At 42.7% G+C, this 15,054-nt stretch overlaps 1 protein-coding gene across 3 annotated transcripts in view; it reads left to right on the forward strand.

Moving 5' to 3' along the window:
- Window positions 1–634: 634 nt before the first annotated feature.
- The window catches only part of St7 (suppression of tumorigenicity 7), a 228,886-nt gene continuing 214,466 nt past the window's right edge, over window positions 635–15,054 (forward strand). For all 3 annotated transcript variants that reach the window (XM_051175717.1, XM_051175718.1, XM_051175722.1), the window contains exon 1: window positions 635–873. In XM_051175717.1, the coding sequence (XP_051031674.1) occupies window positions 723–873 (151 nt within the window). In that variant the 5' untranslated portion in view covers window positions 635–722. The remainder of the gene's footprint in view (window positions 874–15,054) is intronic.

The raw sequence follows: 15,054 nt of genomic DNA on the forward strand, positions 1-15,054 counted from the left end.
GAAATATGTACATTGTCAACTTCCTTGGAAAACCCTTCACAGAGCTGTTAGAAACCAAAAACAAAAATACCTAGCAGAAAGCAGAACAAAGGTAAACAGGAGATTTCCCTTCAGGCCTGCTGACCAGGACTACATCTCTTATCTTCTAGCTCTTCTGAGTTTTATTGACGCCTTCAAGCCCGAGTCCTGAGGGAAACAGATCCTATGGACCCCGCGTCCCGGAACTCTTGACTGCAACTGAATTCTGCCTGCACCTTAAGGCACTCACTGCAGCGCTCTGTGCCTCAGTTTCCCTACGTGCATCATCAGGGTCCTGGCAACTAACTGTTGTAGGCTCTCACCCAGACGTTACAAAGCGTGGAACACGCCCGGCTCTGGGACGCGCACCACACGCGCGGGCTGTTACGTCAGTGGTTCCCTCGGCGGCGCCCGGGCTGTCCTCCCAAAATACTAGTATAAGAAGTAGAAATGGCCCGGGAGTGTGCAGGGACCGGGCCCACGTGACCGCTCCACGAAGGCCACCGGCGGGGGCTCGGAGCGCAGGCCGCGCGCTTTCCCGCCGCATCCCGGCGGGCGGGCGGGGGCGCGAGCGGGCTCGGGGGCGCGAGCGGGCTCGGGGGGCTCCGGTGGCGGCGGCGGCGGCGGCTCGAGCGGTGCCTGGGGCCGGTGAATCATCCCGGCAGCCAGCGAGCGCCGCGGCGGGCCGCAGCAGCGCCGGAAAGATGGCCGAGGCGGCGGCGGGCTTCCTGGAGCAGCTCAAGTCCTGCATCGTGTGGTCGTGGACCTATCTGTGGACCGTGTGGTTCTTCATCGTGCTCTTCCTGGTCTACATCCTGAGGGTGCCCCTGAGGATCAACGACAACCTGAGCACAGGTCAGGCCCGGCGCGGCGCGGCGCGGCGCGGCGGCCGCCCCTCCCCCGCCCCGGAAAGTTAAGTGCAAGTCGCTCGCCGCGCGGGGTCGCGGCCGGCGGGGACGCGCGCTCTCGGGGACGCGCTGCCTCCGGTGGCCGCCCGAACCCCGCGGCCTCGGCGGGGCCCTCGGTGCCCGCAGGCGGGCGGCGCGCGGCGACCCCACGCGCGGGACTGTCGGGGCCGCCCCTGGCTGTCCCCGCCGAGCGCCCGGAGCTCCCGATCCCCGCCCCGAACCCCCCCCCTCCACTCCCCGCCCGGGGCTCGAGCGTCCGAGCTGCCGCCACCGGCGCGTCCCGCTCCCGGCTGCGCCGCCCAGGGGCCCCACGCGTGGCCCGGGCTGTGGGCGCGCGCTGCGCGGCTCGCGAGTGCAGCCTTGGCCCGCAGGGTGTCGCTGTGAGGTGGACCCGGAGGCGACGTCCTGCAGGTCCTTCTAGGAGCCTGGGTGACGTGTCGGTCGGGTCACCCAACGGAATGTCCAGGGGACGCGCGGGCGCGCGGGGGTCTGGGAATTCGGACGGCCCCGCGTTCGGTGCTGAGCTCGCTCCAAAGCGCGGTGCGGCTAAACCAGTGTGCGTGCCGTGCGTGTGGCGGTTAGGGTCTCTGTGAATGTGCAGACCCAGTTGTTAAATAAAAGAGACAGGGCAAACTCGGGCTGACAACACCCCCAGAGGCGATTTAGAAACAAAAAGTACTTTGAAGGAACGCTTACAGCCCCTTCAGGTCTGCAAATTATTGTGGGTCCAAGGTAGCTAGGTACCCTTTCCCCCTCACACTGCTCTGGGAAGTCTTTATAGTTTTGACTTATTTAGAGAAATAGGTACACATTCACGCATGTGTCTTCAGTTTACTTACTCTGGGAGGACAAGGTTGGAAATGCAAGTCCTATGACCCTGACTGTGGGTGGGGACAGGTGTGGGTGGTAGACCCTTTTAGATGCGTTGTCAGAAAGTACTCATTTTGTTTGGACATAACCTTTTAACGTCATAAATGTCCTTAAATGTGATTGTGTTGCTATGTTTGTTTCATAGTATCCTTTGGATGATCTCCCTGAGAGCCAGACAGAATCATGTCGCTCTTCAATACCAGATGCTCCGCTTTTTCGGCTCTGGTTATTACAAATGTCTTGTTCTTTTGGCTTTTTATCTGTTAGCTTGACTGCTTGTCACATTATTGCTCACCTTGCTTTATCAGAGCAGCGGTTCTCAACCCGTGAGTCCTGCATATCGGATCATAACAGTAGCAAAATTACAGTTAGGAAGTAGCAACGAAATACTTTTATGAATGGGGAATCACCCCAGCATGAGGAATTAAAGGATTGCAGCATTAGGAAGGTTGGGAAGCACTGCTTTAGGGTAGAGTATTTTCCTTATGATCTATTGACTAGAGACTAAAGTCTAGTCTCAGAGGCCTATTCTTTAAACATGTTTAAATATGTTTATCACCTATTTATGTGGGAAATACACCCCAATTTTTTTCCTGCCAGAAATTTTTTAAAACTTGAACATTATACATAATATACATTGGTGTTTATTTTAGAGCAAATATCTATGCACCACATTTGCTTAAAATAGGTTAAGTAGTCATCCATACAGATATGTTAGCGTGTGCAGTGTGCACAGAGACCCACATACTACCACTCTATATAGAACAGGCAGGAAGCAAGATACCTACTAAGAAGGTTTTTCAGGAAGGTAATTGGAATTTCGTCCCATACCTAAGCAACACTAGACCTGGCATTTCTCACAGATGCTTAGTTTGCATAGGAACATTTCTAATAGAGACTCATGACTAAATTGCTGTCTGGTTTATGCCTTTCTAGATACTGTGTGGAGTGTGGAGCCTCTTTCTTCTGTGATACAGGACCTCAGTTTGTCCTGGGGTTTTATGCATGTCCTTGTCATAAAGGGAGACAAAAGGTTAAGCACACAGAGAATATTCAGCTCTCTGCTATTTCTGTGAGAATATAGTAGACGAGGGAAGGCTTTAGCACTGGTCTTGAGACATGCAACAATGGCAGTGAGCCACCACAGCTAAGATTAGGTTTTTCAAAAGGCAGTGGCAGACATTGGATGGCATTTTTCTTCCCTTTTAAGTAAAAGTGAGAACTTCTTGTAGGAAGTCTGCCAGAAGAGTCCTGTCAACTTATTTTCCTCCTTTCCCTGCCAATTTCTCTTCCCCATGGAAACAACTTTCTATAATGAAAGAATTTGCTGGCTTGCTTGCACACCTCCCAGTAACTGCCCTCCTGTGGTCCAGCTGGTCCTTTTGTGGAGCTCTTTAAATGGGGTCTATTCCAACCCCATTCCTCCTTCTCCATCTCTTCCTCTTCCTTTCCCTCTTTCTTTTTGCTGTTTCATACAGGATATCTTGATGTAGCCCTGTCTCTCCATCCCAAGTGCTGGGATTTAAGGTGTGGGCCACCATGCTCAGCCTCACCCAATTCATTTTGTTCTTCTTTAGCCCCATGATGCTTGTTCCTCCTGTGATGAAGCGCAAAGGCTGCTGGGTCTGGAGTTGCTTTTTAGAGTTGCTGCAGGTGGTGTAAGCCTCCACAGCACTGAAGTAAGCAGAGCTAGGAGGCAACTAGAAGGCACAGATTCCATGTTCCAGTTCTTTCTCTGCAGCTATAGGGAGTGGACTCTGATGTAAATGCAGATATGTGGCATGCTCTCCTCAATATCTTTTTTTTAGTTGAAAATAGATTCTTTTCTCACACAGTACACCCTGAGCACAGTTTCTCCTCCCTCTACTCCTTCTAGCTTCCCCCAGGCTCTCTTCTCCTCTAGACCCACTCCTCCTCCATCTCCCATCAGAAAAGAGCAAGGCTCCAAGGGACAACAATCAGATACGATAGAACAAAATACAATAAGGCAAAAGCCCTCATATGGAGGCTGGCTAAGGAGACCCAATAGGAGGAAAAGAGTCCCAAGAGCAGGCAAATGAGTCAGACACACTTTTGCTTTCACTGCTTACAGTTGCCCCTACCTCCCAAAATAATAATAAAAAAAGGTAAAAGCTACAACCGATACTCAGCCCATTTGTAATTGACACCCAATTTTCTGAGGAGCTGCTGTATTAATTTTCAAAGTGGTTGGACAAGTTTGCACTCCCACCAGCAATGGAGGGATGTTTGCCTTGTTCCATATCCTCTCCAGCATGAGCTGTCACTTGTGATCTTGATCTTAGCCATTCTGACAGGTGTTAAGATGGGATCTCAGAGTCCTTTTGATTTGCATTTCCTTAATGGCTAAGGATGTTGAACAATTCCTTAAATGTCTTTCAGCCTTTTAAGATTCATTCCTTTATTGAGAATTCTCTGTTTAGACCTGTACTCCATTTTTAAATTGTATATTTAGTTTATTGCTATATTTTTGATATTAACCTTCTATCAGATGTGGGGTTGGCAAAAATCTTTGCCCATTCCGCCTCTTTGTCCGATAAATGGTGTCCTTTACCTTACGAAAGCTTTTCAGTTCCATGAGGTCCCATTTATTAATTGTTGATCTTAGTGCCTGCACTATTGGTGTTCTGTTCAGAAAGTTGTCTCCTGTGCCAGTGTTCAAGACTGCTCCTTATTTTCTGGTCTATTAGGTTTTGTGTGTATGATTTTATGTTGAGATCTGTCATCCACTTGCACTTGAGTTTTGTGTGATAAATATGGACCTGTTGGCATTCTTCTCCATGCTGACATCCAGTTTGACCAGCAATGTTTGTTGAAGATGCTTTCTTTCTTCAATTGTATAATTCTGGCTTCTTTATAAAAAGTCAGATGTCTGTAGGTATGAGAATTTATGTCAGGGTATTCAATTCCATTGATCAACATGTCTGTTTTTATGCCATGCAGTTTTTTATTACAGCTCTGTGGTATAACTTGAAATCGGGAATGGTGAAACCACCAGTATTTCTTTTATTGTTTAGGATTGTTTTAGCTAACCTGGGTTTTTTTTTTTTTTTTGTTTTTTTTTTTTTTTTTTTGTTTTTGTTTTTCCATATGAAGTTGAGAATTGTACTTTCAAGGTCTGTAAATAATTATGTTGGAATTTTGATGGGGGTTGCATTGAATTTGTGTATTGCTTGTGATAAAATGGCCATTTTTACTGTATTAATCCAACCAATCTATCAGAATGGGAGATCTTTCCATCTTCTGATATCTTCTTCAATTCCTTTCTTCCCCTTCCCTTCCCACTCCTCCCAGCCCCCATCCCCCCAACCTTCCCTCTGCCCACCCTATCCACTCCTCCTCCCTTTCTATTCAGAAAAGAGCAGGTCTGCCATGGATATCAACAAAACATGGCATATCAAGTTACAATAAGACTAAGCACATCCCTTCACATTAAGGCTGGACAATGCAGCCCGGTATGAGGAACAGGGTCCCAAAAGCTGGCAAAAGAGTCAGAGAAACCCCTGCTCCCACAAGAAGACTATTGCTTGGAATATCTTTTTCCAACCTTTTATTCTGAGGTAATGCCTATCCTTAATGTTAAGGTGTGTTTTTTGTATGCAGCAGAAGGATGGATCCTGTTTTCATACCCATTCTGATAGCCAGTGTCTTTTTATTGGGGGAGTGAATCCATTGACCAATGATGGTTAATTCTTGTTATTTTGTTGTTGGTGGTGGTTGTAGTCTCTCCTCTCTCTCTCTCTCTCTCTCTCTCTCTCTGTGTGTGTGTGTGTGTGTGTGTGTGTATGTATGTATGTATGTATGTATGTATATATGTATGTGTTTCCCTTCTTTGGGTATGAGATTATTTATTGTCTGTGTTTTCCACACAGACTCCTTGGGTTGGAGTTTTTCTTCTAGTACCTTCTATATGGCTGGGTTTGGCTGAAATTTGACTTTATTGTGGAATATCTTATTTTCTCCATCTGGGTATAGTTGTGTGGGCTGGCATTCAGGGTCTCTTAGACTCAGCAGTGCATCTGTCCAGACCCTTCTTGCTTTTAGAGAAGTCAGGTGTAATTCTTTATATGTTACTCGATCTTTTTCCCTTGTGGCTTTTAATATTCTTTCTTTTTTCTGTATGTTTAGTGCTTTGATTATTATGTGGTGAGGGGTATTTCTTTTCTGGTGCAATCTATTTGCTCTTCTGCATGCTTTTTATACCTTTATATGCATCTCCTTCTTTAAATTAGGAAACTCTCCTATGATCTTGTTGAGAATATTTTCTGGGCCTTTAAGCTTCTTGTTCCTCTAATCTTATTATTTTTAGGTTTGTTCCTTTCATAATATCTCGCATTTCCTGGATTTTTTGTATCAGGGTTTTTTTAGATTTAACTGATATGTCCATTTCTTCTATGCCTGAGATTCTTTCTTGCAACTCTTGCATTCTGTTAGTGAAACTTGTATTGTACTTCCTGTTCAAATTCCTAAAATTTACACTTCCAGGATTCCCCCATTTTATGTTTTATTTATTGCTCCTATTACCATTTTCAGGTCTTTAACAGCTTTATTCATTTTCTTCAGGTGTTTGTTCATTTTTCTTGGCTTTCTGTAAAGGACTTATTCATTTCCTCCAATTATTTGTGTCTTCCTGGATTTCTTTAAGGGATTTATTCATTTCCTCTTTAAGAACCCCCATCATCTTCATGTATTATTTTTGATGAAGTTTTCTTGTGCTGCCACTGTGTTGGAATGTTCAGGTCTTACTGTCATAGGATAGCTGGGCTGCGGTGGTGACATATTGCCCTCGGTGTTACTGATTGTGTTCTTATGCTGGTGTCTAGGCACCTGGGTTTGGGATAATTATAGGTCTGCTGATTTCTGGGTTTGTCTTTGTTGGGTTGGTGTTTTGTTCCTTGGTTTCTGTTTCTGCTCTGGATTTTCAGAGTGTAATGGTTGTATGTTGCCTCTTTTACTCACCTGCTTGGCTGATGTGTTCCCAGGGAATGCCTACTGGGGTTACTGGGTCAAATGGAGGGAGGTCAGGAGGGGATGATTGGTGGGATCCATAGGAGACCTGGGCAGGCTGGGAAGGAAGGCCTCAGTGGTGATCTATTGCAGCACCAGGGGTGGAGGAAGTGGTGGGGGAGGGGGGCGGCGGGAGACGACTGAGGGATTGGGTCTAGGGGAACAGAGAGGGTGGAGAAGGTCTGGGGGGGGCTACCTGTTTTTTCTGGCAGTCTCCCCAATATCTTGATTGCATATGACAACTTTAATTATAACCTCACTAGATTGTGGTAAATGTGCTTTATATATTTATATATTGATTTACATATGCAATTGTGTTGCATACATAATTATGTGTGTACAGTTAATTTCTTCATTGCTGCCTTTGCATGGGACCCTGTGACATAGGTAATGAGGTGAGGAAGATGTACAAGTGTGTAAATGTCAGGCTAAATAAGGCATTTATAACATAAGTGCACTTTCCCATAATGTAAAGTGGAGCAGAGCAAGTTAAATAGGAATTTTCCCTGAGCTGAGCCTCTGAGAGTGAAGAGAATTTTGATTATGAGCTGGAAATACAGGGGAGTGGACCTTCCAAGCAGAACGCACAAACAGGGAAGGTTTAGAAAACCAAGATATCATGTGGAATTTAAAACAATAAAAGAGAAGGACCTCTATGAGCAACTATAATTAAAAACATTCTCTGTTATCACCTGTAGCTTTCCACATAGAAGTCATTATATGGTTCTTCTCAAAGTATAGCAAGTTTCTTTATATTGTTTATTATTTATTAGAGTTCCTATTACTTTGACGAGACACCATGACCAAGGCAACTCTTACAAAGGAAAACATTTAATCAGACCTGGCTTACTATTCGGAAATTTAGTTCATTATCATTGTGGGAGGAAGTGTGGGGTCTGTCGTGCTGGAGAGGTAACTGAGAATTCTACATCTGGATCTGCAGGCAAGAGACACTGTGAGAGCCACTGGCCTGGCTTGAGCATCTGAGACCTCAAAGCCCACACCCAGTGACACACTTCCTCCAACTAGGTTGTGCCTACTCCAACAAGGCTGCATCTCCCAATAGGGCCACTTCCTTTGAGCCTCTGGGGGCCATTTTCTTTAAACCACCACCATTTTCCACTTTGACCATTTGGGCTCAATCATCACGGCACTGGAGTAGTGCCATTAAGAGTATGGAAACAGTTCGTAGAATTCCTCAGGGTTCTGATGATAAATACAGACCTTGCCGAGAACATGTCACAAGGGGCAACGAAATCTTGTAATGGAAAATGAATTTAAAAAATGACAGGGAAGAATATAACCATAGAGGTAATACTGCTTAGCTTTGACCTCAAGTATGATGTTAGATGGAGAGTCTAAGTAGTTTTTATGATTTACTGAAAATAGGATGAATACGATTATAAAAAACATCACAAGATATATTACTTTTTGCTTTTCAAGTGAATTAAGTTTTCCAGAAAAACAGAAAATTTATTTCAGACTAGAATAGTATTATAGGTATTATTTGAAAGAAACAATAGATTTGTCAAATTAAAAAAGAAAAGAAAGAAAAAGAAACATAATTTACTTCATATTGTGCTAATAATAACACTGTCTCATCTACCCTAAGCTTCAAGGTTTTGGATACTGCATTTTAAACACCTTGCACAAGATAGCTTTAAAACAATATGCACTTTAGTCATCATTTGAATTGATCAGATAAAGTGATTTTCCAATTCAGTTTATCAAAATGCAAATTTAAAAGATCTTTGAAATTCCTTTTCACTCTGTTTGGAAAACAAAGATGTGATTCAGTAGCCTGACCTGACCTTAAAATTATTTACATTATAAAATGTTTTTATATTATGATGATGAGTACAGATATACAAGTCATAGTTTTTTAATCATATTAATTACTATTGTTGTTTTTCTCCAAGTTGGAGATGGTTGCTCTAAAATTAATTGATACCCCAGGTTTGTTTTCTAGAGGGCTTAATTGCAGTTCATATACGTCTTTTGCCTTTGCTTTGTTTAAAATCATTCCTCTAATTGTAAATCCCACTCATCCATTAACGACAAGTTTGTATGCTACCTTAAGATCTCTTCAACTGAAGGACATTCCCCTCTAACTCTTACAGTACATTATCTGGGAGGTGTGTAACATTTTTACCTCATATGAAGTGTGGTATGTCTTCTCTGTATATCAGTGTTTGTGCATAAGTGTCTTTCTATACACATACATGCTTCTCCATTTCCTCTGGACTTGCTATTTGCCTTCTTCTGCACATCATAGGTCCTTATGTTCACTGTCTCATTCACTAGTGTATGTGCAGTGAGGTGGGATTAGGGCGCGACTATGGGTCAGTTCCTCCATACTTGCCCCTCTTAAGATTTTAGCATTAAGTTGAGGGCAGAGGCTGCTGCAGAAACTTGAATTTTTTAGCTGGGTGGTGGTGGCACACGCCTTTAATCCCAGCACTTGGGAGGAGGGGACAGTAGGACCTTTGTGAGTTAGCATGATCTACAAATTACACAGAGAAACCCTGTCTCGTTAAAAAAAAAACCCCAAAACTTGAATTTTTTGATGCGTGTTACAAATCTAATTCGCTGATAGATGAAAACACAGCTTTCTAATTCATGTCAGCTATGAGTTTAGCACACACCTCAAATACCCTCATTTCCTTTACTTTGGGAAATATTCCTCTAGAATTGATGGCCCTTTCTCAAGTTCCTGGTGTCTACATATGTCAATGAAAAAGCTATGTTTTCCAAGGTTCCTTCTAAGCTCTCGGATGTTCTTTACCTCTGACACAGCTGTATTATTTTCCTAATCTTAAATATGGTCAACTTGTGGCTTTTTGCTCTTGTTTTCTCTTCTACCCAGAATACTTTTCAACTTGATTTTTTTTCCCTTAAAATTAAAAAATTTGAAGTACTTATTGCCTTGGGTTTCTATTGCTGTGATAAAATACCACAGCCAAAAGCAGCTGGGGAGGAGTTTGTTTATCTTATACTTTTAGATAAGAGTCCATTACTAAGGGAAGTCAGTATAGGAATTCAGGACAGGAGCCTGGAGGCAGGAACTGATGCGGGAAAGTGCTGCTTACTGGCTTGCTCAGCTGTCTGATACCACTGAGGACCCTGTTCAGTGCTCACAGTGAGCTGGGTCCATCCACATCAGTTATCATTCAGTAATATGCTCAAAGGCCAACATTCTCAACTGAGTTTCCACTTTCCATATGACTGTAGCTTGTGTCAAGTTGACAGAACACAAGTCAACACGCGTACTGCATGTGTACGAATGTTTTTCTGCATACATTTATGTCGGTGTGCTTCTTGAGTGCTGGCTGCCTGTGGAGGTCAGAAGAGGGCATTCGATCCTTTGGAACTGAGGTAGTCCATGGTGAGCTAGCTGCCTTGGGGATGCCAGGAGGTGGACCCGGTCCTCTGGAGGAGCAGCCAGTGCCCTTAACTGCCGAGCTGTCTTTGCAGCCCTTTCATTTGATGTTTGTTTGTTTGGTAGTCTCCTTACCATTTACATTTCTGCCTAAGTCTCACTCTTCCAACATTCTCTCCCTGATGACCTTGTCTGAAATGTGAATGTTAAGTCTGTCACTGTTACCTCGACACATTGGTTTTTTTTTTTTTTTTTTTTTTTTGCACAACACTTAATGCACTTGGACATGATTCTTACTTATTAAATGGTCACATTGTTTCCCCTCTTCCCACCTCTCCCACATGGCTGTACCTTTGAAGGCAGGGGCCTTGTTTGTCTCTTCTTGTTTACAGGTTTTCTAAAATATTATTTTATTTGATCCATTGTTTAGGTGTAGAACTTAAGGAAGGCTATTCCAGTCTTTTCCGTAAGTTAAATGTAATGAATTAAGCATCAGTAATTGATAACTTAGGAGCTGATTGGCCAACATAGCCAGGTATGTCAACCACAGGCATTAGCAAAGTAAAGTACCTTCTACCATCAGAATGTACTTTAGGGCGCTACCAACTTGGGTAAGTTGGGTAAGTTGTCTTGTTTGTGTGGAGGATAGAGAGTAGGGGAAGGTGTGTTTGGGAAATTTTCAGGATGATAGTGCAGGCTTAGTGAAGCTTAACCACCACTCAGAAATACTATGTGAGGGGATTAGAATATTTCACTGAATGTTATATATTTTCTTGTCCCCCATTTCTAACTTTAGGAACCATTTCTAAAACACTAGGAGCATGAGGAAAAGTAGTTTTGGCATTATAGAAATTTGTTTCCTTAACAGTTCTACTCTAGCATTCCTTTCTATGCAAAATAGTGTGTGTGTTGTGTGTGTGTGTGTGTGTGTGTGTGTGTGTGTGTGTGTTAGGTAAAATAAATATCAGCTGTGATGAAATGAAAGGGGTGTTGTATTTAGAAAAGGAAAAATTGGGCTGGAGAGGTGGCTCAGAGATTAAGAGCACTGTTTGCTATAAACCCGAGTTCAATTCCCAGCAACCACAGGATGGCTCACAGCCATCCATAATGAGATCTGGTGACTTTTTCTGGTGTGCAGATATATATGGAGGCAGAATGTTATATACATAGTAAATAAAGTGTTAAAAAAGAAGATTTAAGTTGAAATTCTATTTTCTGAAGTGTTAGGGAAACTGGAAAAATTACTTCATAAGATTCCTTTTTATAGAAGGGGGCAGTGACCTCTCCTTTTTAGGTTTGCTTTGCAGTGTAAGTGGAATAGCAGTTAGCACAGAACACTGAGCACAGCACAGTACAGATTATTACCCACCATGCTTTGCATACCCTTTTACTAGTCCATTTCATTCACTCTGACCTGTGTCAATTAATGATTAACCTACTCTTTAGTTTGTTCATTCATTTGGATACATAGTTGCTTGTGAACTCTGAAGCTGTGTTTTTCCTGTCATTTATTATTTGGACACAAACATCTCATGTCAGTATTTTCCTCCAAATAGCTGAGCTTGTTTTATGTGTCATCTAATACGCTGTCTTGCTCACCCGTGACTTCAGACATACTATGCTTCCTGTGAACAGGAACTCTACAGAGCAGTTACATCCAAATGACAGCTTTGGGAGCAATCTACTCACTGCAGCTAGGAAGAGATGAGGCATTATTAGCTTTTATCGAGTTCTTATATGAGTCAGACATTGCCTGTTTTTATTACTGATACACTTCAGGGAGTGGTTTGTAGAAATGACTTTATGTCCTTTAATGCAGCTGGTATTTCTGTGTATGTGTAGAATAAAGATAGTTCAAAATAAAAGGAACACATTTGAAAGTGCTTTTTAATGGAAAAGCAGCTTAGTTAATGGGTGAGGATGAGAACTGGGTGAAGGTTTCTTCTGATTTTATTTTAAAAAGAGACTCTTTTACAACAAAATCAAAATATTGACAAGTACTTGCATGCTAAGGCTAGTATCATCTTCTATTGAGTCTTTTTTTTTTTTTTTTTTTTTTATGTAAAAGCCTTTCTTTTGGGGGTGGGGTTTTGAACTGTTCAGTCTGGCAGTCAGGATGCAGTAGCTTCTTCCCATTCCATGAAGTCCTACACCACCCCATAAAGTGTTACTTGAAGAACCAAACAAAACTTAGGATGTTTTGCTCAGTGTGCTATTCTGTCTTTAGCACTAAAAGAAGTAGTAGTGAGTTGTGAGCTGTCTGGCCGTTCTACCTAGTGATTTGGGATGTCTGGCTTGAGTTCTTCTGAACTAATAATCTTATTTGTCTTTTACAATTTTTGAGCTCTGGTATGCAGTACCCATCTTGGAGGTGACCTGTTCATCTCTATAGATGTGGTGCTGTGGTGGCCAAGGTCTTCCTGTGCCAGTTCTTCTAGTGACAGATAATGGGTAATGCTCAGAAATGCTGGATGAGATAGTTTCTTTTGTACTGGAAGTACCCAGGAAATCCACATCCACAGAATCAGATAAATTCATGGCTCTCTCAGTTCTTCCTACAGAACAAGGTAACCCAGCACAGAAGTCTCTATATCTGATGACCTGTCCATAGGTGGCTCAGATGAAGATCTATAGACTTTTGCTCTGTCTATCCCCTGGCTTACTTTCTTGGAGTCAGATACAGATTCCTAGACACAAGCATGGTCTTGTAATCATTTAATATTTCTGAACATGCTCATGGTTTTAAGTTTTGGGTATGTGTGCCGCATCTCCAAACTGCAGTATATATCTGTTTTCATTAATATATTCCATAAGTTCAATTTTAGAATCAAAGTATTTCTTGTAAATAACATAAGTTGTAAAGGCATGTATGTACTCTATCTAGCCACTGTGATGGTAGACATTTGACATATTCTAACCCAGAACTGCAGACAGGGCAAATAAATGTATAAAACCTACCTCTCAGCACTAGCTTTCAAAGGCATTGCATATAAGCCTCATGAAACCACTGCTGACATTTGTAGCGCTGTAACATTTTTGAGAACCCATGTCTGTTATGAGTATGTTTTCCCTGCTGGTCTGGTCCCCAGGCGCAGCAGCCCCAAATAACACACACAGATGCTGTATTAGATATAAAGCTGTTGGCCAGGTACTAGTTTCTTATCGGCTAGCTCTGTCTTAAATATTAACTCATTTCTATTAATTTAAGTATTTCCACGTGGTCTCATCTTACCAGAGAGAGGGGCCGGCCTTCTGCTCTCTCCATCCTCCATCTTGAATCTCTCCCTACTACTTCCTCTCTCCTCCTTGTCTCCTAGTCCCACCTATCTTGCTTTCCTATTGGCCAACAGTGCTTTATTCATAACCAATAAGAGAAACATATTTACAGAATGACATATCCAATCATATGTTCAAGGACAGTAGCTTATGACCTGCATCCCATTCAAGGTCCATAATATGATAATGCCTGCTTCCTGACTTGTGGTACTTTCAGGTCTGGTCCTTGTTAATGTGCATCACACCTCTGTTGTTGCAAATACACACCGTGGACAGAGCTTTTCTATTCATCTGACTCAACAGATCCAAGATGAAGTGTATGATAATTGGTGATACCTTGGCTACCCTTCTAACATCTAACCATTTCATTGAGAGTTTCCAGGGCATCATTATGTCTATTGTTCAGGCCATTTCCCCACTCCCAGTGGTTCCTGGAGAACCCAAAATTTAGAACCATCTGCAAGTGTGACAAAGTGAACCTTGTTCAATGTGTTTATCTTTTTTTTAGTTCCAGGACAAAACAAAGGTGTGACCACCTTGATCATCTTCAGATTTACGCCCAAGCTTATTGGCTTTATGTCCATTTTGCTTTTGTAATCTTTCATTTGGTCCCTTTAGTGGTGTTGACCACATGATACAGGAAAATAGAAGTGATGGCGTTTGGTGCTTCCCTTAATATAGATTTTTTTTGGTAGTACTTTTGGAAGACAACACATCCTTAGTGCAAGGATTGTAACTCTTTAATCTTTGTTCTTTCATTGTATGGCTGTTGTCCAGTGACAACACATAGAAAGCTGTGGGACTTAGCTTAGGCATCTTTAAGACTTTCCAAGACTGATGGCACTCTGCATCTTTTCTTGTTTCACCTCACCACCCAATGTTCTTTTCCCTAGTTCACAAGGGCATTGCTAATACGCAGTACTCAACACTGGGCTTATTATTTGTGTCACAACTGAAACTTAGAGAATTCCCCTGCAGGTGACTGGTCAAAGGTTCAGAGATAAGGAAGGGAAAAGCATTCCAGTGTGTGGAGAACACAAGGTCCCAGAGGAGAAATCACTGGAGAAACCCAATAGGAATCAGTAAATGAGAGGAGGGAGCCTGTATGCTGTAAACATGCCTGAGGAATTGGAGCAGAACAGCTCAGTGACTGTCTAGATCAGGGCATACAATGGGAGTCACAATGTGTAGCTGGACAAAGACCACAAGTTATAGCGTGTGTATATATTCAAGATAGCCTATACTAGGCATCCCCTCAGGCATTTTAGAAACATTTGTGGGAGTGTGTTAGTTGCCTTTCAGCAAGATGAAATTGATCCTTTTACTAGAGAGAGTATATCTCACATGAGATGCCAAAATGAATGAGAAAGTGCCATCTTTGGTGTTTCATTTTTGAGACAGAATCTTGAATATAGCCCAGGCTGACCTTGAACTCTTGTTCCTTTAAGAGCTCTGCCTCCTGAGTTATAGGCATGTGCTACAACTTCAGTCTGAGAATGTGCTTTGTAGACTACAAAATACTATTTAGATCCAATACATTATAATAATAATGTATAATAATTCCAGAAACTTGTACCC

This window comes from Phodopus roborovskii, unplaced genomic scaffold, assembly GCF_943737965.1.
Source record: "Phodopus roborovskii unplaced genomic scaffold, PHOROB, whole genome shotgun sequence".
In the NCBI taxonomy this organism is placed as follows: domain Eukaryota; kingdom Metazoa; phylum Chordata; class Mammalia; order Rodentia; family Cricetidae; genus Phodopus; species Phodopus roborovskii.